Here is a 27120-nt window from a genome sequence, read left to right on the forward strand (position 1 = left end):
GTGTTAGCACCATTTCACATTCCCATCCTTTTCAGAGGACCATGATCTTCAGGGTGCCCTTGGATTTGGGTAGTTATTATCCTGGAGTTCCTCTCCTGTGGTTGCTATCTTTTCAAACCAGATGAAGTTACTGGTGCTTCTTGTTTCTGACAGCAGTTTCAGCTATCTGACTTCATGTGAAAGATGGCTAATGCGGAAGTGAGTGTCCCAGTGGGGGATGTGGTTGTGGTACCCACTGAAGGAAATGAAGGGGAGAACCCTGAAGACACTAAAACCCAAGTGATCTTGCAGTTACAGCCTGTGCAACAAGGGTAAGTGACTAAAGATATGGATATTCTAAAAAGCTTGGGAGGTTTAAAGAGTGGGGAAATTATAACTTGATGGCTGTTTATCACAATGAAACATGCAACATTCATCTCAGAGCCAGCCAAGTTTTCATCTCTATAACAACGTGTTTAGTGCTATATTTGTCATTTCAATACTTATTACAACAATTAGCTGTTTTCTTATATCTTCTCCTCTTCTTCACTGTGAGCTCCTTGAGGGTAAGTTACATGGCTCCCTGATTTTATTTATACACAATATTTAGCATGGAGTCTTCGTAAGTGTTTGCCAAAAGACAGTGTAGTTAGAGTCAGAGGAGATTAGGCAAGGCAACTATAAATGTATTCCTACAAGAAGCTCTCTGGACTGTCATGGGTACACAAATTATCAACCTTGGTCGATCAAAAATAAACATAAACTACCTACTATTATACAATGTATTATAAAGATGTTGGAAGAAATATAGCACATGGTTCCCACTATCATGGAACTTGCAGTCTAGCTGTGCAAACTGAGAAAAAATTATATATATATAATTATTATATATATATAATTTTTGTATATATATAATATATATATTATATATATAATATATATATACAGAGAGAGAGAGATCATTTACATGGCAAAACCTAACAAGTGCTGAATGACATGATTAGGAAGTGCTTTCAATTCAGGGGACCACTATGAATTTGAAAAAAGAGATAAGTTTTAAAAAATGGTCTGTGGTCTTAAAGGTTAAGTAAGAATTGCATCTACAAAGAGAACAGAGGGATAGTTATTTTACCTTGGGGAATGTATGAGTCTTCATAGGATTAGAAATGGTCTTGGGCAAACATATAATCCAATCCCAATCTACTAAATAATGTACCTTGTCTAAACACTTCTGGAAAAACACAGTCAACTTTTCTTGGTAATTTTAAAAACATTTTAGTATAGAAAATTTCAAATTTACACATAAATACAGAAAATTATGTAAGCACCCGTCACCCAGCTTCAACAATTATCAACACATGGCCAGTCTTATTCATCTCACATCTACCTACTCCTGAATTTTTTTGAGGCAAATCTTAGACATTAGTATGTATCTGTAAGGTAAGGACTCTTTAGCTTTAAAAATATAACCACAGTTTGCTGATATTTCTGAGTATTGTAGAGCATAAGAAAATGTTTTAAGATTTATAAGGGAAAGGTAATATATGATAAATCCTGACATAGAGTTAATAGAGTGATTTAAATTTTTATTGACACCAAAAGATTATGCATGCTTATTCAAATTCACTTGTGTGGGAGTTTCATTTGTTACACACACACACATACTTGTAGTTGTTATCCTTTGGTACATGAAGAAGAATTAAAGAATAGGTCTTTTAGTTGTTGCCAGCTTTATTTTTCTCATGGAGTCATTATTTCTTCTACCTTTCCAAAGTGCTCCAAGGAGCTTTTGAGATCTTGCTCCCTAGCATGCTGTCAATTTGGCTCAATTAAGTTATTTTTATTTTATTTTATTTTATTTTATTTTATTTTATTTTTTCCCCTTCTTTTTATTATTTATTTATTTATTTTTAGAATATTTTAAATTTACTTTTCTCAAACCCTTGTCTTGAGAACTGACTTTCAGTAGATTGCAGTGAGGGAAGTGCTCTGTTACGTATGAAATCCCAGCCCAGAAGCAGGTTGTGTATCAATGGTTTAGTGCCAGGTTCTACAAGGGGGCAGCCTCCTTTCTAGCCATGCTAAAATCTTATAAAAATTTTTTTTTTTTTTAAGATTTTATTTATTTATTTTTAGAGAGGGAAGGGAGGGGGGGAGAGAGAGAGAGAGAAACATCAATGTGTGGTTGCTGGGGGTTCTGGCCTGCAACCTAAGAATGTACCCTGGCTGGGAATCAAACCTGGGACATTTTGGTTCCCAGCCCGTGCTCAATCCACTGAGCTACACCAGCCAGGGCTTATAAAATTTTTTTAAAAACTGCTCCAGTTGTCATTTGCCTTGTCCCTAGCAAAGACAGAAAAAGCTTCTCTGTTGCTTAAAGAGTTAATTTTTTTGAAGATTTTGTTCCATTTGTTTTTCTTTTTCCTGTCTCTTATTTTCCAAATGATATTGCCTTTTCTGGAAACTTCTCATTACTTGATCAGAGATAGGCATCTTTGTACAACATATATTGACTCTCTAATCCACTGTTTACACTGAATTTAATATATGAACTTGTGAATGAACATTTTGAGGTACTGCCTTTTGAGATACCTGTCTATTGGTGCTGAGTTGATTTCTGTAATTGTTTTTTAATTATTTGAATATTTTACTGTGCTTTAGCCTCATATTATAAAACTGAGTAGGGAAGAAAAAATTTGATACTAGTGAAGTACAGGTCTCATAAGTTTTATTTATTTATTTATTTAGGGAAGGAGAGTGAGAGATAGGCAGAGACAGAGAGAGACACCAATGTGTCCTCCTTTTTATGCATTCTTTGGTTTATTCTTGTATGTCCTATGATCAGGGATCGAACCTGCAGCCTTGGTGTGTCCTAATGACACCCTAATCAACTGAGTTACCCAGCCAGGGCTAGGTCTTGTAAGTTTCATACACTTGAGACAAAGATGGAAATCATCAGGTGTCAGTCTTGAGTCTCAGTCACACTTAACCTAATTGGCTTCAGGTTCAAATATGAAGGAAAGAAACAATCAAAGAACTTGTATGAATTGTTGGGACTATATTGGTAAAGATTATATGCAAAAGGCAAGAAATAGGCCCTGGCCATGTTGGTAAGTTGGTTTGAGCCTCAAACATCATCCCAATATACCAAAGTTGGGGGTCTAATGTAATTCCCAGGCTTCTGTCTTATGCTTCAATGTCCTGGGTGGTGCCATCAACAAGGATGTGGAGTAAAGAAAAAGGCATAGTTTGGGAGGTAAGAAAGGAAGACAACTTGCTTAACTTAGAAATAATGAATTGAACAATGTCCTATGGGGCATCCAAATATCTTTATTTATTTAGCAGTTAACTGTCTTGGTGTGAAATTCAGAAAGGAGGTCAGTGCTAGAGGTGTCACTATAGGGGCAAATAACCACTGATGCAAAGGAGATTGTTTAAGCAGTGCTTTCAAATAACAAGATGCAATAATGAACACATTAGATTTATTATAGGGATTAAAGGACATCACTGTATCATGTTAGGTTACCTGAGTCCATTTCTTAGAAGGTAGAAATATTTTAGAAAGACACCTTCATGAAATGGTACCTCTAGTTACTGCTAGTTACTTTGGGCATAGTCTGTCTCTTAATTTTTTAGTAGGCTCTGCTTATGTCAACATTTTGGTTATGGTGCCTTAAAAATGCTATATCATAATGTGTGTTGACTGTAATTGAAAAATGTTTAAAAATGATTAAAAAAAACTAAAGCACTGGCTGGTGTGGCTCAGTTGGTTGGAGCATCATCCCATAAACCAAAGATTGCAGGTTCAATTCCTGGTAAGGGCACATGCCAAGGTTACAGGTTCAATCCCTGATTGGTGTGCTTCCAGGAGGCAGCTGATTGATGTTTCTCTCACATACATGTTTCTCTCTTTCTCCCTTCCTCTCTCTCTATAGAATCAACAAATTTAAAAATATTGTTTTTACAACTGTAAACCTACTTTTTAAAAAGATTTTTTATTTATTTTTAGAGAGAGGGGAAGGAAGGGAGAAAGAGAGAGAAACATCAATGTGTGGTCGCCTCTTGCACGCCCCCTACTGGGGACCTGGCCCGAAACCCAGGCATGTGCCCTGATGGGAACTGAACCAGTGACCCTTTAGTTCACAGGCCAGCACTTAATCCACTGAGCCATACCAGTCGGCTAATTTTTTTTTTTTTAATACTAAAGTGCTTGCCCTGGCCAGCTTGTTGGGGTGTTGTCCCATACATCAAAAGGGTTGCAGGTTTGATTATCCTAGTCAGGGCACATACCTGGGTTGTAGGTTCAATATCAGTGGTCAAGGTATATGTGGGAGGTGGCTGATCGATGTTTCTCTCTCACATTGATGTCTTTTCTCTCTCTCTAAAATGAGCATATCCTTGGGGTGAGGATGAAAAAATAAAAAATGCTAAAGTGCTGAAAAATGCTTCAGTGTCTAGATTCCAACAAGGGTCATCAACTTCTCTGGTCAGCATTGCTTCTTATCTTGAACTGTCCAACAGTATTACTTTGTAGTCTTGATAAGGTAATTCTATAATATGACTTAATCTTATGCTTGAAGCAATACTTTATGTCATGAGCTTTTAAAGATATGAAGGGGAAATGTCTGGTGTAAAATACAGTAGCAAGAGGAACTTTCTGTTGAGGTGAGGAAAGTTGTTAATTCATTTCCATGGTAATAGCTGCTAAGCAGTTATGGGCAACTTAGAGTTTAAAAATAATGGGGAACTACTCAAAGCACTAACATAGAGTTGTGAAGTATATTTGTTTTATTCCTTTGAGATAGATTAAAAGAATTCTTAACCACCCTGCTGTGAATATTAATTTTTTCATGATTTATGTAGTTTGTTTATCGATGGACACTTTTACAACAGGATTTATGAAGCTGGGTCTGAGAACAACACAGCAGTTGTGGCAGTAGAAACTCACACGATACACAAAATTGAAGAAGGGATTGGTAAGTTTTTTTGATATTCTAGTACATTTGACCTTAACTTCCTTAGTTGGGATTTCTTGCCTTTGTGCCTTTTTTATCCTATTTAGTATGACCTGTCAGTACTGCAGCCATCGATTTGATGGTGGCACATCTAGAGACACCACTTATTAAGGTGCTAGGGCTGTCAGTTGGTTGTTGAACATCAGTTTGCTAGGGTTGTTGAAAAGATTTTTCATCTGTAAAAGTCCCACAAAGAAATTAGATCCTCAAGGTTGATTCTTGTCATTAGGAAAGTTGATGAAAACTGATAAGGTGTTCATTGATAGATAGTCAGTGGAAACTTCGAAATTAGACAAACTTGAGTTTAAAGCCTACTTTCCCACTTAGCTGTGTGTCCTTCGGGGTGTTACTTTACCATTTGGAGTCCCACATACAACATGGAAAACATAGAAAACAATTGCTGCCTCCCAGGATTATTGCAAGAACAAAATAAGATTAAATGCATCAAAGCATATAACACAGTGTCTAATGCACAGTGGGAGCTCAGTAAAAGAGCTGTCATGCTTAACTTCTTCCAGAGGATTTCTAAACAACACCAGCCAGTGTAAACTGTTAGCTCTTGAAAGGAACCAGGAGACTAAAGATTTTGAATTAAGCTTTGGGGAAGACTGTTCGATAAATAACTGGTGTTTGTTTTTTCATTTTCAGATGCAAGCACTATAGAAGCAAATGAAGATATGGAAATTGCTTACCCCATAACTTGTGGGGAAAGCAAAGCCATTCTTCTTTGGAAGAAGTTTGTATGTCCAGGAATAAATGTAAAGTGTGTCAAGGTAATTGTCTTTTCTGCTTGCTGGAACCTACTTTGGGGCTCCTTGATTTTGAAGGGCATGGTTCCAGTACCTCTCTCTTCTACTGTATCAGTATTTTTTATTTTGTGGCTATAGTCCTATTGCGTCACAGTAGACAAAGACAACTTTGGAGTGAAACTGACCTGGATTCAAGTCCCACCAGAATAGAAGTTTCACGAGAGCTGAGAACCTGTCAATCTTGTTCCCCAGTGTATCTCCAGCACTTAGATTGGTACTTGGTGTATTTATCAAAAAATATTTGTTGAATGAATGAATGGAGTCCTATCTTTATTACTGATTAGGTGGGTAACCTTGAGCAAGTTATTCAATATTTCAGAACCTCATATATTAAAATGGTGAATAATCATAAATGTCCCCATTGTTAGCCACAACTATACCCATAGATAGTAGTCACTATCAGTGGCATCATCCTAGAATCATTTAAGATTATGCAGTTTTGACACTCTGCAGTGCTATTGGTTCTTACTGTACTTAATCCTTCTACCATATCCTGAATCTTATCATTAAGGCTGGACAGATTGTTTCAGTTTATTTAAACAGCCTTTGTAACATTGAATCCAACCACCTGATTCAGAGCATAAATGGATTTTAAATGCTAATTAGTATATTAATCTCTGATCTTCCCCATGTCATCTGTAGCTTTCTCCCAGGATAGGGCACTGCTCAGAGAAGGATCATCTTCCCTGGCACAATAGGGCAAAAGGCTGGGTAATAAAAGACTATGACTTAAGATGCCATCTGGGTATTTTTTGTATATAGCAAGTAGAGTTATCTCTTTGTTTCCCTCTGCCTGCTTAAGTTGACATTGTATTATTTTGGACTTTTCTTTTTACTTTAGTTCAATGATCAGTTGATCAGCCCCAAGCATTTTGTTCATCTGGCTGGCAAGTCCACCCTAAAGGACTGGAAGAGAGCCATTCGTTTGGGTGGAATTATGCTCAGGTGAGCTCTAATACTAAGAACATACCTTTCAACTGATTTTCAACTGATTCTGGCACTTAATCATGGTAGAATTCAGAGAATTCAGTCTTTGCTCTTTAGTTTGAAATTTTTATTCTGTCTGAAGGATTAGCTTAAGAAATCCATGTATTATTTGACCTTCATTAACTTGTTCTTTAAAAAACTCTTAGAGAAAGAAGAATGAATCAAATTCACTCTTCCCAGCATCTAGGGCAAATGTTAGAATGTTGGATAGGATCTTCTCTGGGCAGAGAAACTCAAGAGCAGATGATAGTCCTGGTTGAGATCATCAATCATAGGCAGAGCTAAGCCTGATGCTGAGGAAGCATGACGGCCACAGAGAAGTGTAGGCTGACTGACAAATCCTGGGATAATCTGGTAAAAGTAGAGGGTGCTGTTAATAAGTATCAATGATGCACAGTAAATGCAGTCTTTGCCATCACTGTACTACAGAAATAAAATTCAAAATGTATAATACCCCCAATTCCCTCTCTTTATGCAACAAGTTTACTATTGTAATTTTTCCCCTCTGAGAAGTAACATTAGTTGATTAAATTCATATTCATTCTTTGAGCTCTCACCTAATAATAGAAAATTTTTGACTTTTTTTTTAAGAGAGGGGAAGGGAAGGAGACAGTGAGGGACAGAAGCATAAATGTGAGAGAGAAACATCAGTGGGTTGTGTCTTATACACATACTAATGGGGGGCTGAACCCACAAGTGAGGCATGTATTATCACCGGGAATCGAACCAGTGACCTTTTGCTTTACAGGATGGTGTCTAACCAACTGAGCCACACCAGTCAGGGCTTGATATAAAATTTTTAAATGTGGTCAGGAATTAAAAGTTCCATACAGAACATGTTCTGAGAGTCTTAAAAACATCTCATCCTTTGTCTTCTTTTTTTTAAGATTTTATTTAATTTTTTTAGAGAGAGGGGTAGAGAGAGAGAGAGGGAAAGAAACATTAATGTGTGGTTGCCTCTTAAGTTCTCCCTACTGGGGACCTGACCTGGAACCCAGGCATGCACCCTGACCGGGAATTGAACTGGTGACCCTTTGGTTTGCAGTCCAGCACTCAATCCACTGGGCTACACCGTCCAGGGCTAAAAATTAGTCTACTTTAATATACAGTCAAGGTATATCTAAAGTAAATTATGGTTCACCTAAATATATATAAGTATATACTATGAGATATAATGCGATAATTAAAATATTTCTAAAAAGCTTATATATGAAAAAATGATTATAATATAATGCAAGAAAGAAAGTAAAATATAAATCAATTGAACAGTGTGATTTTACTTGTGCTAAATTCACAAGCAGTGCTGGCTGGTGTGGCTCAGTGAATTGAGTGCTGGTCTACAGACTGAAGGGCTGCAGTTCAGTTTCCAGCTAGCGAACATACTTGGGTTGTGGGCCAGGTCCCCAGTTGGGGGTGTGCAAGATGCGACCAATCTATGTTTTTCTCACACATCTATGTTTCTGTCCTTTTCTTTCTCCCTTCCTTCTCTTCTCTCTAAAAATAAATAATTAAAATCTTTAAAAAGAATAGGCAAAAAATATGCCAAAATGTTGATGTTATCTCTGTGTTGTAGGGGTTTTTTTAAGGGCAGTTGTTTTCTTTATAGTTTTCTGTATTTTTCATAAAAATGTTATTTTTTTTCTTCACATACTATTTTTATAGTCAGAGACACATAATTAAAAAATATTCATTCCAGCCCTGGCTGGTGTGGCTCAGTGGATTGAGCATGGGCTGTGAACCAAAGGGTCACCGGTTCGATTCCAAGTCAAGGCACATGCCTGGGTTGCAGGCCAGATCCCCAGTGGGGGCCACCTGAGAAGCAACCACACATTGATGTTTCTCCCCCCTCTTTATCTCTCCTTTCCGCCCTTCTCTAAAAATAAATAAATAAATAAATAAATAAATAAATAAAACCCTTAAAAAAAAAGAAAAACTTAAAAAAATATATTCATTCCAGATGGTTTGTAGGAAGAAATTAGTAGTTGATTGAAATGGGAACACTTCTAACTTTTATTTTGTTGTTCTTGGCCTATTTTATTTGCCAGAAAAACAAGCATATGCAAACTTTCCTCAAATGTAAAATGGAACAAGAATACCTAAAAACATCTTTAGATAAAGACAAGTAATATAACACAGCTTACTATAATTAAAATACTGCATGGTTTTGCTCATGGCCTATCATATTAATGTCTTGTGAATCCTCTTCTAAGGACATCTTATAGTAGGGGTTTAGTTTAATCAGCCTTGCTCTGTATTTATTCAAGGGTTGTTATCAATTTTTCTTTTAAGGAAAGAAACATGCTGAAGTTTTATGTCTCCAAAAGTGACAACAGATCTTGATGGTCTAGGGATACTAATACATCAGAATGCCATCACAAAATTCTAATTCCTTTGTGGCATTTCTCAGTTGTGCTGGGATTTGAGGTAGTCTTTTTTTCCCTTTTTGGATTTGGTTTTAATGAGATTCTATGGGGAAACTTAGCTATTGTCAAGAGTATATAACTAAAGCTTAGTGATAACGGGATATAAAAGAGAGTATTCTTGTGTAGACTAGGGAGGGAAGAGGAGTCCTTGTAAATGTGGGCAGGACCAATGAAAATTTTATAGTCCCAATTAGAATTTTTGCAGCCTAATGACTCCTAAAACTATTAGGTTTCACTAATCTACAAAGTAGACCCAGCAACTTGTCTCTATTTGTCCCTGAGGCCTAGTTCCCTCTAGATGAAATACAGGCTAAGCCGGAACTTCTTGTCTCCCTTTGTGCAGGAAAATGATGGATTCTGGACAAATTGATTTTTACCAACATGATAAGGTTTGCTCCAATACCTGCAGAAGCACCAAATTTGATCTTCTTATCAGCAGTGCAAGAGCTCCAGTGCCAGGACAGCAGACAAGTGTGGTGCAGACACCCACTTCGGCCGATGGTAGGGGGTAGGAAACCACCTGAAAACCCATTGTATTTTTCAGTAGCACTTTCCCCTCATTTCTCCTTTGTGTTTCTTAATTTCAATTCTCATGAGTGGTGATGTCTCTGAAAGATATAGTAATCATGGGTGGGGTTCCATGCTTTACAAACAGATCTTTGTTTTCTCCCAAATGATTACTATTGACTACCTCCCTTATTTCTTTCTTGCAATGCATGGTAAACATTAGAAAGGTGGTTTAGTAGCCATAGTGTGTATTCAGTGATCTTGCTTGGGTGCCACTTGGTATTCTTTTGAAATTAGATTGTTTTGAAAATCCTTTGCTCTACTAGTGCTCAAAGCAGGAAGTTAGATTGGAATGGTGAATGGCTTTTAATTGATAAACTGAGATGTATCAAAGACAATTTATCTTTGGCTGGGATGGACTCTGGATGACTCTGATATAAGGAACAAAGAGCTCTGCCTGGAAGGGATCCAGAAAACCAAGCTGAGGCTTCCTCACAAATGAGACAGGATGGGCAGACACTTAACTTCAGTATTGTTGAGTTTGGGACTAGGGCTCCCTGTCCATCTCCAGGACAGATACAGCCATGTGAGATTATTAAGGATTCAGTTAGTCCAGCTGGAGACTTAGTACAGCTAAAATTCTTAGAATATGTATCAGCTATTTCTAGAAAACTTACAAATATGCCTGACAGAGTAGCAAGAATGATAAAAGATGTAAGGGAAGTAATGTGCTTTAAAAATGCATCTTAAGGTTTCTTTTGGTCAGACCTAATATTCTGTCAGTAACAACTGGATGAGTAGAAGCCAAATCATTTTCAGGAAAGTATAAAATATTTAGCAGTTTGAATTTTTGTTGGTGTGACTCTTTCACTTGAAAAGTGAAAAAATGCTGTGAAATTACATAATCCTTTTTATTTGGCCAAAACTTCTTTATTTAATTGATTACCAATATTGATACTACTTCTTTACTTGATTATTGATATCCTCCAGCTTGTAGAATTCACACTTGTCTTTACTTCTGTCTCAGTCAGTTTGATTTTTTTCAGGTCTCTTTGTTTACAACTGACAGCAAAAGTTTTTTTCTTCTGTGCATCTACTATTTGTGGTCTCATCTGATTTTTTGAGGTGTTATTTCTCTTGCTTTCTCTTACATAAACTGATAAATAAGTTACAGCAACTTCACATAGTATAGATGGGTAGTATCAAACAGACCTGTATTTAGCAGGGCTGTTGGCCAAACACCATACTTTTCTCTTAAATTATTTCTGGTCCTTCTCATCCTCACTAAGTCTGGGGCAGGCAGCCTGGCAGTTATGCCCACTTTAAGTCTCTTTCAAAAATATACCTGCTCAGGAAGCAGATTGCTGTTTTTTAAAAAATTGTATTTATTTTTATTTTTTAAAAGATTTTATTTATTTATTTATTTATTTATTTATTTATTTATTTATTTCAATCATTGTTCAAGTACAGTTTTCTCCCATATTTATTTATTTTTAGAGACAGGGGAAGGGAAGGAGAGAGGGAGAGAAACATCAGTGTATGGTTGCCTTTCACATACCCCCTACTAAGGACCTGGCCAGCAACCCCAGGCATGTGCTCTGCCTGGGAATCAAACCAGCAACCCTTTGGTTCGCAGGCCTGTGCTCAATCCACTGAGCTACACCAGATAGGTATTTATTTATTTTTAGAGAGAGGGGAAGGGAGGAAGAAAGAGAGAGAAACATTGATGTGTAAGAGATACATCAATCAGTTGCCTCTCACACTCCCCCAACTGGGGACCCACCCTGCAACCCAGGCATATGCCCTGACAGGGAATCGAACAAGTGACCTTTTAGTTTTCAGGCTGGCCCTCAATTCACTGACCCACACCAGCCAGGGCCAGATCGCTCTTTTGTGATTTTATAAGGACAGAGGGAAGATATCTTCACTTTCTGTTCAGATTAAGAAGAAAACATTTTCTTTTGTAGGGTAGGTTTTCTTTAGAAAATCCAATATTCATGCTGGCTTCCCTAGGGTTCTAGCTTTTAATATAGGGCTCTTCAGGCAAAAAGCCAGAATGTTAAATAAAATAACAGGATCTCTTTGGCTATGAATATGAGATGGAGGATAGCTACGACTTTCATAAAATTCACTGGCCTTACCTCTAATGGACTGCTTTTAGGTAACATCACACAGATTGCCATTTCAGAAGAGAGCATGGAAGAAGCAGGGCTAGAATGGAACTCAGCTCTCACTGCTGCTGTCACTATGGCCACAGAGGAGGGAGTGAAGAAAGACTCAGAAGAAATTTCAGGTACTTTTTTCTGGTGCTCAGACATTTTTCAGGGTTTTATGACCTTATCACCACTATGATTATGGACACAAAAGACCTCTTAATGACTTTTTCTGTTTTTTCTTGTTCATATTAATACTAACTATAGCTGTAAACTTCCTTTATCCATGCAACAGCCCTGCAAAGTCATGTTTTATACATGAAGAAATTGAGGTTCAGAAAGGTTCAATAACTTGTCTAATACCAGTCATACAACCTATAACTATTAGAGCTGAATTCAGCTGAGTTTGACTCTGTAGCTTATGCTTTTTATCCTCTCATACTGCCTTCAACTTTGGTAAATTTGTTAGATAAACCAAGCTGCAAGGTGTTAGAAGAAAAAATTAGGTAGCAGGTGGTGTAGAAGATGGTGATTAATGATGATCACTTAGAGGGGACCAGGAGAAACTTCACATCATCCTCCAGTCATTTATTCATTTAACAAATATTTATGCTGCATATTTTCAATTGGTACTCTTGCTAGATGCCAGACAGGTAAATGAAAAGACATAGCCTCTGATTTCAGGGAGCTTATAACAATGCCTGTGCAACCATTTTGCTTTATTTTTTTAACTATATGACTAGGGCAAATATAGCTTTATTTTTTTAGTATATCTTTAATTTAACATCTTTATTACTTTTAAAATTAAATTATTTAAATAATATCTAGTATTTAATATAATATGTTTATTAGAGGAAGGTACCTGTTCCTTGTAGCCAGAGCCATGACAAATTATGGGCATGACAAATTGAGGCAATTATCCCAAGTCCCTAGTTTGCTAAAGAGGCCAAATAATTAGTACCAACTTAGAGAGGCAGCCACTATTCCAAAAGCTTCTTCCCTCTGTCCAGAAATGGCCTGACAAGGAATCCTTTCAAATTGAAATGATTTTGAATTTAATACATTGTAAAGATGTGCCTAAGTATATGTAGCATCCCTTGCTTACCCTCTCTTATCTCTTTTGTACCAGAGGACACTTTGATGTTCTGGAAGGGGATAGCTGATGTAGGGCTGATGGAAGAGGTTGTATGCAATATACAGAAGGAAATAGAGGAGCTACTCAGGGGGGTTCAGCAGCGGCTCATCCAGGCCCCCTTCCAGGTCACAGGTAAGTGCATTAATCCTAGTAATATCAAGTAATTTATTAAACACTAACAACTGCAGGTAGGCAGATCCTATTACCCTCATGTAAACACTAAGGGATAGGTATTATTATCCCCATTTTACAGATTAATAAACTAGGGCTCATAAAAGTTAAGTTACTTGTCCAAAGTTCATAACTGGGTTTTGAACTTAGGTCTGGCTATGCTTTCTCCACAGGTAATTTTTGCCTTTATCAATGTGTCAGAAAAGTAATTCTCTCAATTTTCTCTCACTCATATATATATGAGTATATATATTTAAATATGTCAATATAGATATAGCAAATCAAAATTAGTTATGCATGTGATCAGTCTTGGTTAAAATTATTAAAAGTGCAATTAGAATAGTCCCATCATTTTCTAATTGTTCCATATTTATATATAGCACAACAGGGAGATGGTGGAACCTTTCTGTTTTAACTCGACAGACATGTCTTTTGTTTCAAATAGATGCCGCTGTTCTCAACAATGTGGCGCATACGTTTGGCCTAATGGACACAGTCAAGAAGGTTTTGGACAACAGAAGGAACCAAATAGAGCAAGGAGAAGAGCAGTTTCTCTATACTCTGACAGGTATGTATAATTTATGTCTCTTCTTAGGTGATATACTAATATCCTCAAGTCTTACCATTTCTTTGTTGAATTCTGTTGGAACTAGCTTGCTTTTTTCTTCTTTCTCCCCCTACCCCAACTTGCTCTCTTTCTCTTTCTTTTTCTTTCTTTCAGTGCACATAGTATCCTATTTGGCTTTTTCTTATACAAAGCCCCAGGTGGGGTGAAGTGGTGGGAAACAGATGAGGCACAAAGGAAAAGAGAAAGAAGCCAGCACCCCAGTACTCCTTCTATAACTTTTGGAGAATTAGGATGTCTGCTAGAATGCTCTGTTAATCCAGAAATATTGATGGCAGAAGAAACAAATTGGTCTTTGTCTTTTTTACATTATTACTACTGTCTTTTGAGAGATGTACATTTAGCATATTCTCCATTATTTGTGGTAATAAATTATGGTACAGGGATAATTTAACTCTTTTTATCAAGTACTTCGTGCTGGTGTCTACACTAGGTTTTAGAAATACAGTGTTGAATATTGAGGGCCTTCAAGGAATTCAAGGGAAAGCAGACATTGAAATAGAGTAATCAGTTTTGTGACAGGCATATAGCAGGTATGATGGAGAAGCAAAGGGAGTTATCACTTATACCTAGAAAGAATCAAGAGAGGTTTTTGAAGGAGGTAAAGCAGGTGAAGGATACAAAACAGGTCAGAGGTATGGAGTGTCATCAGCGTTTGAATAATGTTTTGGGTTGGCCAAAAGGTTCATATGTTTTTTTCTGCAAAATAATAGACACATTTTTCATTTTCACTAATAACTATTGATTTGGATATTATGAATATGTCAGCTATCTCCTGCATGGTATAACGTTGATTGTTCTCAATTAATGTCTCATTGATTGCTATCAACTTCAACTGGGCTACCTGACTGTGGAGCATTGTCCAGCAAGAAACTTACCACTTGCAACATGTTTGATTAGTCACAGCATCTTTTCTATACACTGCACAAATCTTGTTTTGCATTTCAGTTGCGTTTTTACCTTTCTTGAAATAATAAAGTATAATATGCTAAAAATGTTGTATATTTTCTTCCATCCTCAATATTAAAACAGCTATACAAAAATTCAACAATTTTGATTTTTTTTAAGGAATTTCTTTTTCTTTTTTTTTAGATTTTATTTATTTATTTTGAGAGAGGGAAGGGAGGGAGAAAGAGAGAGAGAGAGAGAGAAACATCAATGTGCGGTTGCTGGGGGCCATGGCCTGCAACCTAGGCAACCTGTGCCCTGACTGGGAATCGAACCTGCAATGCCTGGTTCGCAGCCCATGCTCAATCTACTGAGCTATGCCAGCCAGGGCCCTGATGTTTTTTTTTTAATGTATGCTGATATGACAACTCTCACAATACAATCTAACAATATGGTTTGAATGAAGTTAAAGATGACTAAGCACTACTAGAGCCATCTTATATAAAAAAACCAAGTGAACTTTTTGGCCAACCCAGTAGAATATGTTATAGTCGGTCATAAAGCCCAAAGGCAAGGAAGATATTTGATAAGAAAAGAACAATTTGGGTTGTTTTAAAGTTATTTTTATACCCAGTTTGTATTTTAAACTCTGTTTACCAAGTACTGTTAGAGATACCCTTTGCCATTTGATCCCCCCCAGGACTGTTATCCCTATTCTACTGATGACCCAGTAGAGGAACAGAGAGGATACATTATTTGCCTAGGGCCACAAAAGTGAAGCTGAAAGTAGAATTCTGTCTTCTTATTCCTAATCCAGCTTCTACCTTGAAACTTTATACCATCTGAAAAATAGTTTTTGTTAGGATGGTAGGCTTCTGGTTCCTTGTCCATATTATTTTTTAGGTAGTTTTAATTGTAGTGAACATCAAGTTTTGTTTTCCGATTTTTCACTATGACATTAATCTTTTTCCAGGTTGCTACATAGTACTTTACCTAGACATTCTCCTACCAAAACATTTAAAAAATTTTTTTTTTAATTTACTTTTAGCCCTGGCTGGTGTGGCTCAGTGGATTGAGTGCTGGCCTGCAAACCAAAGGGTCACCAGTTTGATTCCCACTCAAGACACATGCCTGAGTGGCAGACCAGGTCCCCAGTAGGGGGTGCACGAGAGGCAGCCACACATTGATGTTTCTCTCCCTCTCTTTCTCTCTCCCTTCCCCTCTAAAAATAAATGAAATCTTAAAAAAAAAAAAAAAGATCTAGAGAGAGAAGAAAGGAGGGAGGAAAAGAGGGAGAGAAATATCAGTGTGTGAGAGAAACATCAATAGACACATCAATCAGTTTGCATTTTGCATGCCCCCAACTGGGGACCTGGTCTGCAAACCAGGCATGTGTCCTGACTGGGAACTGAACCAGCAACCTCTCAGTTTGAAGGCCAGCACTCAGTCCACTGAGCCACACCAGCCAGGGTTAGATATTTAAATTTTCAAACTCTTCTTCAGTAGCTTATTTTGTGACATTGGACTTATGTGCATATAGTTTTTAAAAATTATTTTTATTTATTTTGGAAAGAGAAAAGGGGTGGGGGGAGAGAGAAACATCAATTTATTGTTTCACTTATTTATGTATTCATTGATTGATTCTAAAATGTACCCTGACTGGAAGTCAAACCTACAACCTTGGCATATGGGTATGACTCTCTAGTCACCTGAGTACCCAACCAGACCCTAACTTTTTCTTTTTATGTCCTATTAAACTATTTCCCAGGACTAAGCTTAAGGTTAAATAGTATTTATAATTTGTTTTATGTGTTTCTGTGGATTACTGTCAAATTTCCAAGATTATACCAATTTATGTCGCCAGTTTGAACTCACCAACATTGGGCATTTATAATAGTACCTGACTTAACATTTCAGAAATTCCTGGACAGTGTGACTCAGTTGGTTAAATGTTGTCCCATAAACCAAAACGCTGAGGGTTCAATTCTTGGTCAGGGAAGTGCCTAGGTTGCACATTTGGTTGTGGTTGGGATGCATATGAGATCAATGTTTCTCTCACATTGATGTTTCTCTCCCTCTCTCTCTCCCTCCCTTCCCCTCTCTAAAATCAGTGAGCATGTCCTCGGGTGAGGATAAAAAAAGTCATCCAATCTGGTTTCTTCTTAAAAACAATGAAGTGACTTTCCTGAGACTACATAGTGGCAAGACCAGAATAAGACCTATTCACTATTCCCAAGATTATAGTTCCCTTCACACAATCTTTCTTTTTTTCTTTTCACAGACTTGGAACGCCAGTTGGAAGAGCAGAAGAAGCAAGCTCAGGATCACAGGCTGAAATCCCAGACAGTTCAAAATGTGGTATTGATGCCTGTGAGCACGCCTAAGCCTCCAAAAAGGCCCCGGCTCCAGCGGCCAGCCTCCACCACCGTCCTGAGCCCTTCTCCTCCTGTCCAGCAGCCTCAGTTCACAGTCATCTCACCTATTACTATCACCCCAGTGGGTCAGTCATTTTCCATGGGCAATATTCCAGTGGCTACTCTCAGCCAGGGCTCCAGCCCTGTGACTGTCCACACACTGCCTTCTGGCCCTCAGCTCTTCCGCTATGCCACAGTGGTCTCCTCTGCCAAGAGCAGCTCACCAGACACAGTGACCATTCACCCTTCATCTAGCTTGACACTGCTGAGCTCTACTGCTATGCAGGATGGGAGTACCCTGGGCAACATGACCACAATGGTGAGCCCTGTGGAGTTGGTGGCCATGGAGTCCGGCCTGACCTCGACAATACAGGCTGTTGAAAGCACCTCAGAGGATGGGCAGACCATCATTGAGATTGACCCAGCCCCAGACCCAGAGGCTGAGGACACTGAGGGCAAAGCAGTCATTTTGGAGACAGAGCTGAGGACTGAGGATAAAGTTGTGGCCGAGATGGAAGAACATCAGCATCAAGTCCACAATGTGGAAATTGTGGTCTTAGAGGATTAACTGGGGAGATCGGGGCCAGGAGATATGTTTCAGTTTTAAATTTTAATTATTTGTTTACTTTTATCATTGTCCCACTCATTTCCACATAGGATCCTTTAAAAAAAAAATCTTGTTGCTGTAACTGAAAATGTTGGGTACCTCCCACCCCCTCATTGAAAGAATGGACAAAAACAAGCTGCCCTTCCAGAAGTTGAGAGTAGGTTACTCAATGTCCTCATCCTCTTACACCAAGAAAGTTATTTCTTTCAGGAGAGGCATCAAGATAACCAGAAACCCTATCCTGAAAACCCTTTCCAGGCTAGTCTACCTGTGTATGCATGTGGTTTTATTCTTGTAAAGATGCATTGACCAAACTCTGGAACACAGACCTGATACTGGAAGGCAACCCACTCACACACGGATACAGAAGGATAGTTCATTTTGTATCCTGGAATGGGCCCTCAGAGGCCAGTGCAAAACTCTGAAACAAAGGAAGTTGAATTCTGCTTGAAGGGGAACTCTGTTGCTTGGAGCAGCAGCTTAAAAAGGGAAGTGCTTTGGCCAGGATGGGGCAAAGAAATTATCTTATTTCCCGAAGTGCAACTGATACCTCTTGATATTTCTGAGGGTTACCACTATGGGTGCTATTCTGAGGGGAGGCCACTGATAAGTGGAAGGGTACATTGCCATGGAGCAAGTAGCATCAGGAGAAATAGAAATCCAGGGATGTCACAGCCGTGCTTTGGGATTCAAGCCTACCTGGCCCCAACTTTGTCAAAGCACTTACCTTTCTAAACTAGGATCAGTCCATTTATTTGTGAACTGTGATGTGGTGTAAATTGCTCTTGGACTATGGCTGTTGTGGTGGTTGGGCCTCCAAGGCCGTCATTTTTATTGCATAACTCCAGGAGCAGGGGAGTTCCTCATCCAGACCAGCTGCCCTTTTTGGTGGGGCTCTTTTTTGGCTTTGAAACCAAAAGCATCCACTCATTTGGTGCTTCCTCTTGTTCTACCCTCTGTTTCTCAACTGTTAATGACATCTTCCTCCTGGATCCCACGCTCTTCAGCTCTTTGGCTGATTTGGAGAACAGTGACAGGTGCCTGCCTTCATCCCCTTTTAGGTTCATTTGTACCACAGATGTTTCTGTGAGATTGAACTCATTAAAAAAAAAAAAAACAAACCCTTAGCTTGGGAGGAAGACTAAATACCCCCAGCCTATCCTGAGGCACTGAGTGGATGTCTCCTCCTGAGCAAGCTGGACTCCCTGGGAAAGAAGCATTGTCTGCAACATTATATTATAGGAAATGTACCAAGAATGTCAACAATAATGTCTTTGGGGTGGGAGGGTGTATCTTTCTTTCTTTCTTTTTTTTTTTTACTGTTTGTATATTTAGAGCTGGGCCATTTTCTATGTTGTGATTCCTTCTCTTTGACCATCTTCAGTGTTTGGGGCAAGAGTGGACCCTGTTTTTTCTTTCTTTTGGTTGTATTGTTTACTGCACTAGGAAAAATATAGGGAAACCGCAGACAGTTTAAAGGAAAAATAGGTAAAAAAGAAAGCACATACCTTAGGAGTGGGAGTTTTTGTTTTGTTTTTTAATTAAAAGCAAAACTTTGACCTGTAGTTTCCTTTTTTTTTTTTTTTTTTCAAGAAGCCACCCACTTGAAGCCATGTTTTTCCAACGGATGTTGGAAACCCTGTTGTCAAGCAAGTGAAAACAGTTCTGTCCCTCAGATAGCTGTATATAGCTGGAGAAGCCCTCTAACTTGGAGGGTCAATCATAAAAGCCTTAAAGGGTGAGATTTCTGAACCCCATAGAGTTGTGATTTTCAGCTTTAAAATTGGGGCTTTATTTTTCTTTTCAAAACATTTCAGAGACATAGTGGTAAGCTTAAAACAAACCTTTGGCTCTTTATATATCTTTAGTGAGGAAAGTGGCTTTTATTTCTTGCTTTTTTAGGTTTCCTGTTGGTACATAAACAAAACCAGTATTTCTCTCTAAGGCTAAAACTGTTACTTGAAGCTAAAAAGGCATATCATTCCTAATGTGGTTTTTAGGGACACTTTTCTCTTTCCCAGAGACAAGAGGCCCAATGCAGAACAGAGGAGGAAAATACCTACACGCTAGGTTCCTTTCTCCCCTCCATCAGAGCTGTTGGTAGTATTTTAATGTAGTATGAGCATCGTGCTTCCGAAGTCAAGAGATCTCCTCCTAAGGACAGAGCCTGTTTACTTTTACTTTCTGAATATTCCAGCTGGTGGAAATACACAAGCTTTGTTGTTTTCCTGGTCTTCCAATAGCCTGTCATTATTGCTACATGCTATGGCACCCATTGTTGAGTTGGGGGGTTCCCTTTCAGGTCCAGTCCAGATGATCTCAGATGGGGGAAATATATGCAAGCCATTTGTCTGTGCAGAAGCATTTGCAATGAATCATTCCTCAGGCTGACTTGGCAGTAGCCATCTTTCTGTTCATCCATTCAATAAACATTTATAAGTATGATCTATGTGCCAGGCTTTGTGCTAGGCACTGGCAGTACAGAGGTGAAAACACATTCCCTGCCGTCAAAAAGTTCATACTCTAGAGACTGTCTAGAATTTGTATATGAATATAATTGGTTTCCTTTGTAATCCTATGTATTTTATTTCATGCATTGAAAAGCATCATTCTGAGAATTGATCCATAGGTGTCAGTGGTCTACCACAGGTACAAAAAGGTTAAACCCTTTTCTAGTGAGATACTGAAACAGACCATCATATTGGAATAAATGCAATGATAGAGCTCTTGGCTGGGAGCTAAGAAAACAAAGGGCCCTGGCTGGATAGCCCAGTTGGTTAGAGCATTGTCCTCATATGCCAAGGTTGTGGGTTCAACCTCTGGTCAGGGCACATACAAGAATCAACCAATGAATGCATAAAAGTAATGTGGAACAACAAATTGATGTCACTCTCTCTCTCTCAAGTCAATCAATAAATAAGTTAGGGGGGCTCTGGCTGGCGTGGTTCAGTGGTTGAGTGCCAGCCTACAAATCAATGGTCGCCGGTTTGATTCCCAGTCTAGGGCACATTCCTGGGTTGTGGGCCTGGCCCCCAGTAGGGGGTGTGCAAGAGGTAACCACATTGATGTTTCTCTCTCTCCCTTCCCCTCTCTAAAAAATAAAATCTTAAAAAAAAATAAGTGAAGGGGAATAAAAGAAAACAAAGGATCAAGCACCTCCAGTTTGGGGGCAGGGGTCAGCAAATATGGGAGTACTTCCTGAAGGTGTGACCTTAAACTGTTTTAGGAGACACCAATTTTAGCTAGGTTTTGCAGGGTTATTTTGTACTCTATTTTCAAGTAGTTGTGTTTATTTATACAAGAGGAAAAAAGTCCTTAGCCTTGCTGCTTTTGCCTCCAGAGCCAGGCAGTCAGTAGCACAGGCAGTTTCTCCTAAGAGTACCCTACTGGAGAAAGCCAAATCGTGTGTCAGCTTCTCTTGAGTTTCAGTGAGATGAATCCAATGTAGGACTGGAGTTTAGCTGATGGGCAGTAAATGTCCAAACCTTCCTGTCATGCGGAATCTGCAAGGGCCTCAGAGTGAGCTCTACAACTGTCTCACCTTGGCCAAGTCCATGTTTGGCCCTCACCTTGTTCTTTTCCCCATTTCAGCCTCCTTCCCTGACCCAAACCCCACAAAACAAAACAAAAAAGTCTCCCAGTTTTTCTAAAGTATAAAATGGACAATACTTTAGGATCCAAAGCCACTTCACTGCAGTTTTGGGTTTGTTTCTTTTTACACCTTTGTCCATGTTAGGGAAGGAAAAGCAATGTTAATCCCAATACCTTGGAAGTTAATACTGTGTTCAGTTAATAATGATACTCTTTAGTGGAGGCATTTTATCCCATTTTCATAAAAGGCATGAAAGGTAAGTTTGTATGGTAGGAAGTATTTGTATTGGTAACATTTGATTATAAAAATAGCAAATCAAGCATAAACTATGACATTACTAGTTTATTGAGTTATAACTGGTCCAGGTCAAGGAAGTAGGAAGGATAAAGAAAAGGTTGAATTCTGAAAATAGGCATGAGGTGGTGATTCATTTTGGGCCATACTCCTGAGGAAATAGTCCTTTCTGAGAAAAAACTCAGATGCTAGTCCTGTCCCTGCATTTTCAAATATCTAGTACAGTTCCCTCACACTTAGGATACCTCCTTCCTGGGAAATTCTTATGTGGTCTGCAATGTACCACAATAACCACCAAGGTGGCTATGCTATATAAGGGACTGCACAGGATCAGTTCTGCTGGATTTGGACTCTCTTTGTCCTTGGGATTTCTCTTCTTAGGTAGCCCTAACTGAGTCCTTTCCAGGTTTCCTCCTCAATTTTGGAACATCTTTCTTTGTCCTGAGCTATGCAATCTGACTTCCTCTGGAAGGTTCTACTTTCCTACAACTTCCTTATTCATATTCCTGTTGCCCTAACTAAAACACATTTGGTTCCCAATTCTGCCATGTCAGTAACTCAGCTTTAGATCATCGTTTCTCATGGCACCCCAAGAACCCAAACTCGGCATACATTCAGACACGGCTGTCTTTACTACCTAAAACAGCCTTCTTCACTCCATCAATCACCTGAATTGAAGCACCTTTGGGATGTACATGTGCAGTGACTGTAGGTAAGATCCCCAGCACACATAGATCTAAAACCTGTCTTTTATACCTGATTGATTTTCTACCTATGGTGACCCAGGCTAAGTCATGCCTGTTTCCTGGATAAGTTCTCTCCCTCCCTCCCTTCTCCCCCTCTCCCTCCCTTGATTTTTCAGAGAAATATCAGTTGTTCCACTTACTTTTTTACTTTTTAAAATATATTTTATTGATTATACTATACAGTTGTCCCAATTTTTCCCCCTTTGCCCCCTTCCACCCAGTACCCCCATTCCCTCCAGCATTCTCCCCTTCCTTAGTTAATGTCCATGGGTCATGCATATAAGTTCTTTGGCTACTCCATTTCCTATACTGTTCTATACTTCCTCCTATCTATTCTGTACCTTTCATTTTTTACTTCTTAATCCTTGCACCTTTTCCCCATTCTTTCCCTCCTTCCTCCCAACTGATAACCCTCCACATGATCTCCATATTTATGATTCTGTTTCTGTTCTGCTTGTTTGCTTAGTTTTTTAGATTAAGTTGTTGGTAGTTGTAAATTTATTGCCATTTAATATTTGTAGTTTTGATCTTCTTTTTCTTATATAATTCCCTTTAACATTTTATATAATAATGGTTTAGTGGTGATAAACTTTAGTTTTACCTTGTATGGGAAGCACTTTATCTGCCCTTCAATTCTAAATTGATAGCTTTGCTGGATAGAGTAATCTAGGTTGTAGGTCCTTGCTTTTCATCACTTTGAATACTTCTTGCCAGTCCCTTCTAGCCTGCAAAGTTTCTTTCGAGAAATCAGCTGATAGTCTTATGGGAAATCCTTTGTTGGTAACTATCTGCTTTTCTCTTGCTGCTTTTAAGATTCTCTCTTTATCTTTAACCTTTGACATTTTAATTATGGTGTGTCTTGGTGTGGTCCTCTTTGACTCCATCTTGTTTGGGACTCTGTGTGCTTCCTGGACTTGTATGTGTGTTTCCTTCACCAAATTAGGGAAGTTTTCTTTCATTATTTTTTCAAATAGATTTCCAATTTCTTGCTCTTTCTCTTCTCCTTCTGGCGCCCCTATGATTCAGATGTTGGTATATTTGTCGATGTCCCAGAGGCTCCTTAGCCTATCCTTGTTTTTTGAATTCATTTTTCTCCTTGCTATACTGATTGAATGTTTTATTTCTTCCTTGTGTTCTAAATCACTGATAGTCAGTTTCATCCCCTCCACTGTTGGTTCTCTGTAGATTTTTCTTTATTTCACTTATGTAACCTTCATTTATGCCTGGGTCTTTCTGTTGTTGAAGTACCCAGTGAGTTCCTTGAGCATCCTGATAACCAGTGTTTTGAACTCTACATGATAGATTGCTTATCTCCATTTTGTTTAGTTCTTTTTCTGGAGTTTTGTTCTTTCATTTGAGCCATATTTCTTTGTCTCCTCATTTTAGCTGCCCCCTGTATTTGTTTCCATATATTAGGCAGAGCTGCTTTGACTCCCTGTCTTAGTAGTATGGCCTATGATAGAAAAATACCTGCCTGGATGAACGTGGCTTCTTTAAATCCTTGGTTGTCAGACTTCCATACAGCTTGATTTTCTGATTTTTCTGGCTAATACTTGTTTTGTAGTCTAGTTATAATTTTTGCTGTAGTTGTGCAAGGAGGCAAGGTATTTTTTTTTAAGATTTTATTTATTTATTTTTAGAGAGATAGGAAGGGAGGGAAAAAGAGAGGGAGAGAAACATCAATGTGTGGTTGCCTCTCACTGGCTCCCACTGGGGACCTGGCCCACAACCTAGGCATGTGCCCTGACTGGGAATCAAACTGGTGACCCTTTGGTTTGCAGCCTGTGCTCAATCCACTGAGCTACACCAGTCAAGGCTGAAAGTCTTATCCTCATCCGGCAGTGCCATTCTTCCAAGCAGGTCCTGTTGTTCTATTTATATATGCATTCATTTGTTGCTTTTTGTATTGTATATGCCCTGGTTGGATATCAAACTCACAATCTAGGCATATCAGGACAATGCTCTAACCAACTGAGCTACCTGACCGGGGCCTGGTTAAATTCTTTAAGCCCATTATGATTCCTACTGCCTATTCTTGCTATGTCTTATGAACCTCTCAGTCTAAAGACATTTGGTGTTCTCTCAACCTAAAGTAGACCAGACCCTTTTTTGAAATTGATTCTAGGCTTTCCACTTTCTGTACTTTACTGATAGTTATGGCTTGTGATGTGGTATACATGGATTTATTTTTCTAGTTTGAGGACAAGAATAAATAATTGTATTGGATTACATATAAGGGTAAGTGTGAGGCTGGGTAATGACCCAGAAGATAAAGTTCCTCACTGTGCTTTGTAGGAGCTTCTCCCTAAGGAAAGCATGCCCAGGGGAGGTATATCTGCATTTCAAAGTGTAAGGTTTTTTTTTTGTTTTGTTTTGTTTTTTGGTAAACTTCTGTCATGTTTTCTCTAAAGAAGTCTATGCATTATAGAACAAACTAGAATTCCACAGTCGTGGCTCAGCCTGAAGATTTATTTTGGTTGGCTTATGTTTTTGTTTGTTTTAACTTTTAATTGAAGTATAAATGCGTACAGGAAAGTCACAAATCACCGTGCAATTTGATACACTTAACGAACTGAACACACCCATAAAAATCAGCTTCTAGATCAAGAAAAAAAAATTTACCACTACGTCACCCAGCCAGAGTAACCACTATCTAGCTCTCTAACACCATAGCTTAGTTTTACCTGTTTTTGAACTCTTTTGTGACTGCCTTTTTTTCACTCAACATTTATATTGTGAGATTCACCTGTAATGTGAAATTGTAGTTGGTTCCTTCTCATTGCTCTGTAGAAACTGTTAGTATGCCACAGCTGATCCACTTTGTTTTCTTATTGATTTTAGAGGGAGGAAGAGAGAGAGAACATTGATTTGTTCCACCAATTGATGCATTCATTGATTGATTCTTCTGTGTACCAAGGATTCAACCCCAAACCTTGACACATCCAGATGACGCTCTAAGCAATTGAACTACTGAGCCAGTGATAGCTGGTCCATTCTAATGATGGGCACCTGGGTAGTTTCCAACTCAGGGCTACTGTAAAACATTATTGCACATGTCTTTTTTTTTAATCCTCACCTGAGGATATGTTTATTGTTAGAGAGGAAGAGAAACATCAATGTGAGAGAGAAGCATCGCTCTCTTGCCTTGTACCCTGTTGGGGAATTAAATCCAAACCTAAGTATGTGCTTTTACTGGGAATCGAACCCACAATCCTTTGGTGTATGAGATGATGCTCTAATCAACTGAGCCATCTGGCCAGGGCTCTTGCACATGTCTTTTGATGAACATATATATGTATTTATGCCTATGTAGACTTTTAAAATTAGGACAATTCGCATGAAAAATACAAGATACAATTTAAACACATACACATACATACAGACCCTAGCCAGGTAGCTCAGTTAGTTAGAGGGTCATCCTCTATGGCAAGGTTGTGGGTTTGATCCCCAGTCACGGCACATACAAGAATCAACCAATGAATGCATAAACAATGAAACAACAAATCAATGTTTCTCTCTCTCCCCCTCTTCTCTCTAAAATCAACAAATAAAAATTAAAGCTCTGACTAGGTGGCTCAGTTGGTTGGGGTGTTGTCCCGTATACCAAACCCAGTTTCGGGTTTGATCCTCAGGACAGGCATGGGAGGCAACTGATCGATAACTTCTCTCTCACATTTATGTGTGTTTTTCTCTCTCCCTTTTTTTCTCTTTTTCTCTTTCTCCCTTCCTTTCTTTCTAAAAATCAATAAACATATCCTTGGGTGAGGATTTAAAAAACAGAAAAAGAAAGAGAAGGAAAAAAAGATAAGATCTGATAACATTTCCTCATACCAACACTAGACTGGAATCAGGGCCTATTTTAGGTGGGGTGTAGCTTCTTTACAGACCCTGTGCCTCCGTATCGTATTATGTATTACAAACTTAGGCCTACTTATTTTAGTAGCTTTTTTTTTTTAGTTCAGTAATCTCTTAGGACATTCTATTCATAGATAACTGCAAAGCTTATTTCCTCACACATTACCTTGTCAGAGAGGACTTTCCTGACCACTCACTCACACTATAAAAAATGACAACTTTCCCCTGAACTATGTTTCCTGTTTTCCCTTACCCTGCTTTATTTTTCTCCGTTTTACTTATCACCTGGCATAAGTTTATATTTTCTCCCCCAACTAGAATGAAGTTCCATGAGAACAGGGACCTTTCTTATTTCTTAGTCACTGCTGTTTCTTCAGTCCCTGGAACAGTGCCTGGCATGTAGTAGAACTTGATAGATATTTGGTGCAATAGTAATCATAGTAATAATAACAACAACCAATACTTACTGAAGGGAAACTATGTACCAAGCAAGCATTGTTCTAAGCACTTTGCATATATTAATCCATTTGGTTCTCACAGCAATTCCATGTGATGGGCAGCATTATTTTACTTCATTTTACAAGGAGGAAACGAATATATTTATCTTCTACTCAAAATAATAGATACATTTGAAGCACAGTGTACCCATCAAATTAATTAGTCTTTAAACATACTAGAGAAGCTTAATACTAAAAGGAACCCTTCAACAAATCATTGTTTAATGATGATGTTTTATTTGATAATATGTTTAGTTGCTCCTTAAGTTGTTTTCTTTATATTCAACTTCTAGCATATTAAATTTTTTAGTTTCAGGACTGGGCTTAGATCATGATACAATTAGTTGGAATTTCAGAGATCTGGGGCAGTGGAAGCTGATCAGATTTTGCTATCTGATGGGCAAGAAGTCCCGTTCACCATCT

General features: G+C 38.4%; 1 protein-coding gene across 4 annotated transcripts in view; it reads left to right on the top strand.

The window, feature by feature from the left end:
- Positions 1-20353, top strand: part of GMEB1 (glucocorticoid modulatory element binding protein 1) — a 28120-nt gene extending 7767 nt beyond the window's left edge. For 2 of the 4 annotated variants that reach the window (XM_036025622.1, XM_036025624.1), the window contains exons 2-10: positions 154-311; positions 4843-4955; positions 5643-5767; positions 6645-6748; positions 9557-9714; positions 11882-12013; positions 13003-13140; positions 13625-13747; positions 16974-20353. In XM_036025622.1, coding sequence (XP_035881515.1) covers positions 184-311; positions 4843-4955; positions 5643-5767; positions 6645-6748; positions 9557-9714; positions 11882-12013; positions 13003-13140; positions 13625-13747; positions 16974-17674 — 1722 coding nt within the window. In that variant the 5' untranslated portion in view covers positions 154-183 and the 3' untranslated portion in view covers positions 17675-20353. The remainder of the gene's footprint in view (positions 1-153; positions 312-4842; positions 4956-5642; positions 5768-6644; positions 6749-9556; positions 9715-11881; positions 12014-13002; positions 13141-13624; positions 13748-16973) is intronic. The other 2 variants (XM_036025623.1, XM_028511675.2) reach the window with 2 other exon arrangements.
- Positions 20354-27120: the final 6767 nt, after the last annotated feature.

The sequence above is a fragment of the Phyllostomus discolor genome, chromosome 5 (genome assembly GCF_004126475.2).
Source record: "Phyllostomus discolor isolate MPI-MPIP mPhyDis1 chromosome 5, mPhyDis1.pri.v3, whole genome shotgun sequence".
NCBI classification, from domain to species: domain Eukaryota; kingdom Metazoa; phylum Chordata; class Mammalia; order Chiroptera; family Phyllostomidae; genus Phyllostomus; species Phyllostomus discolor.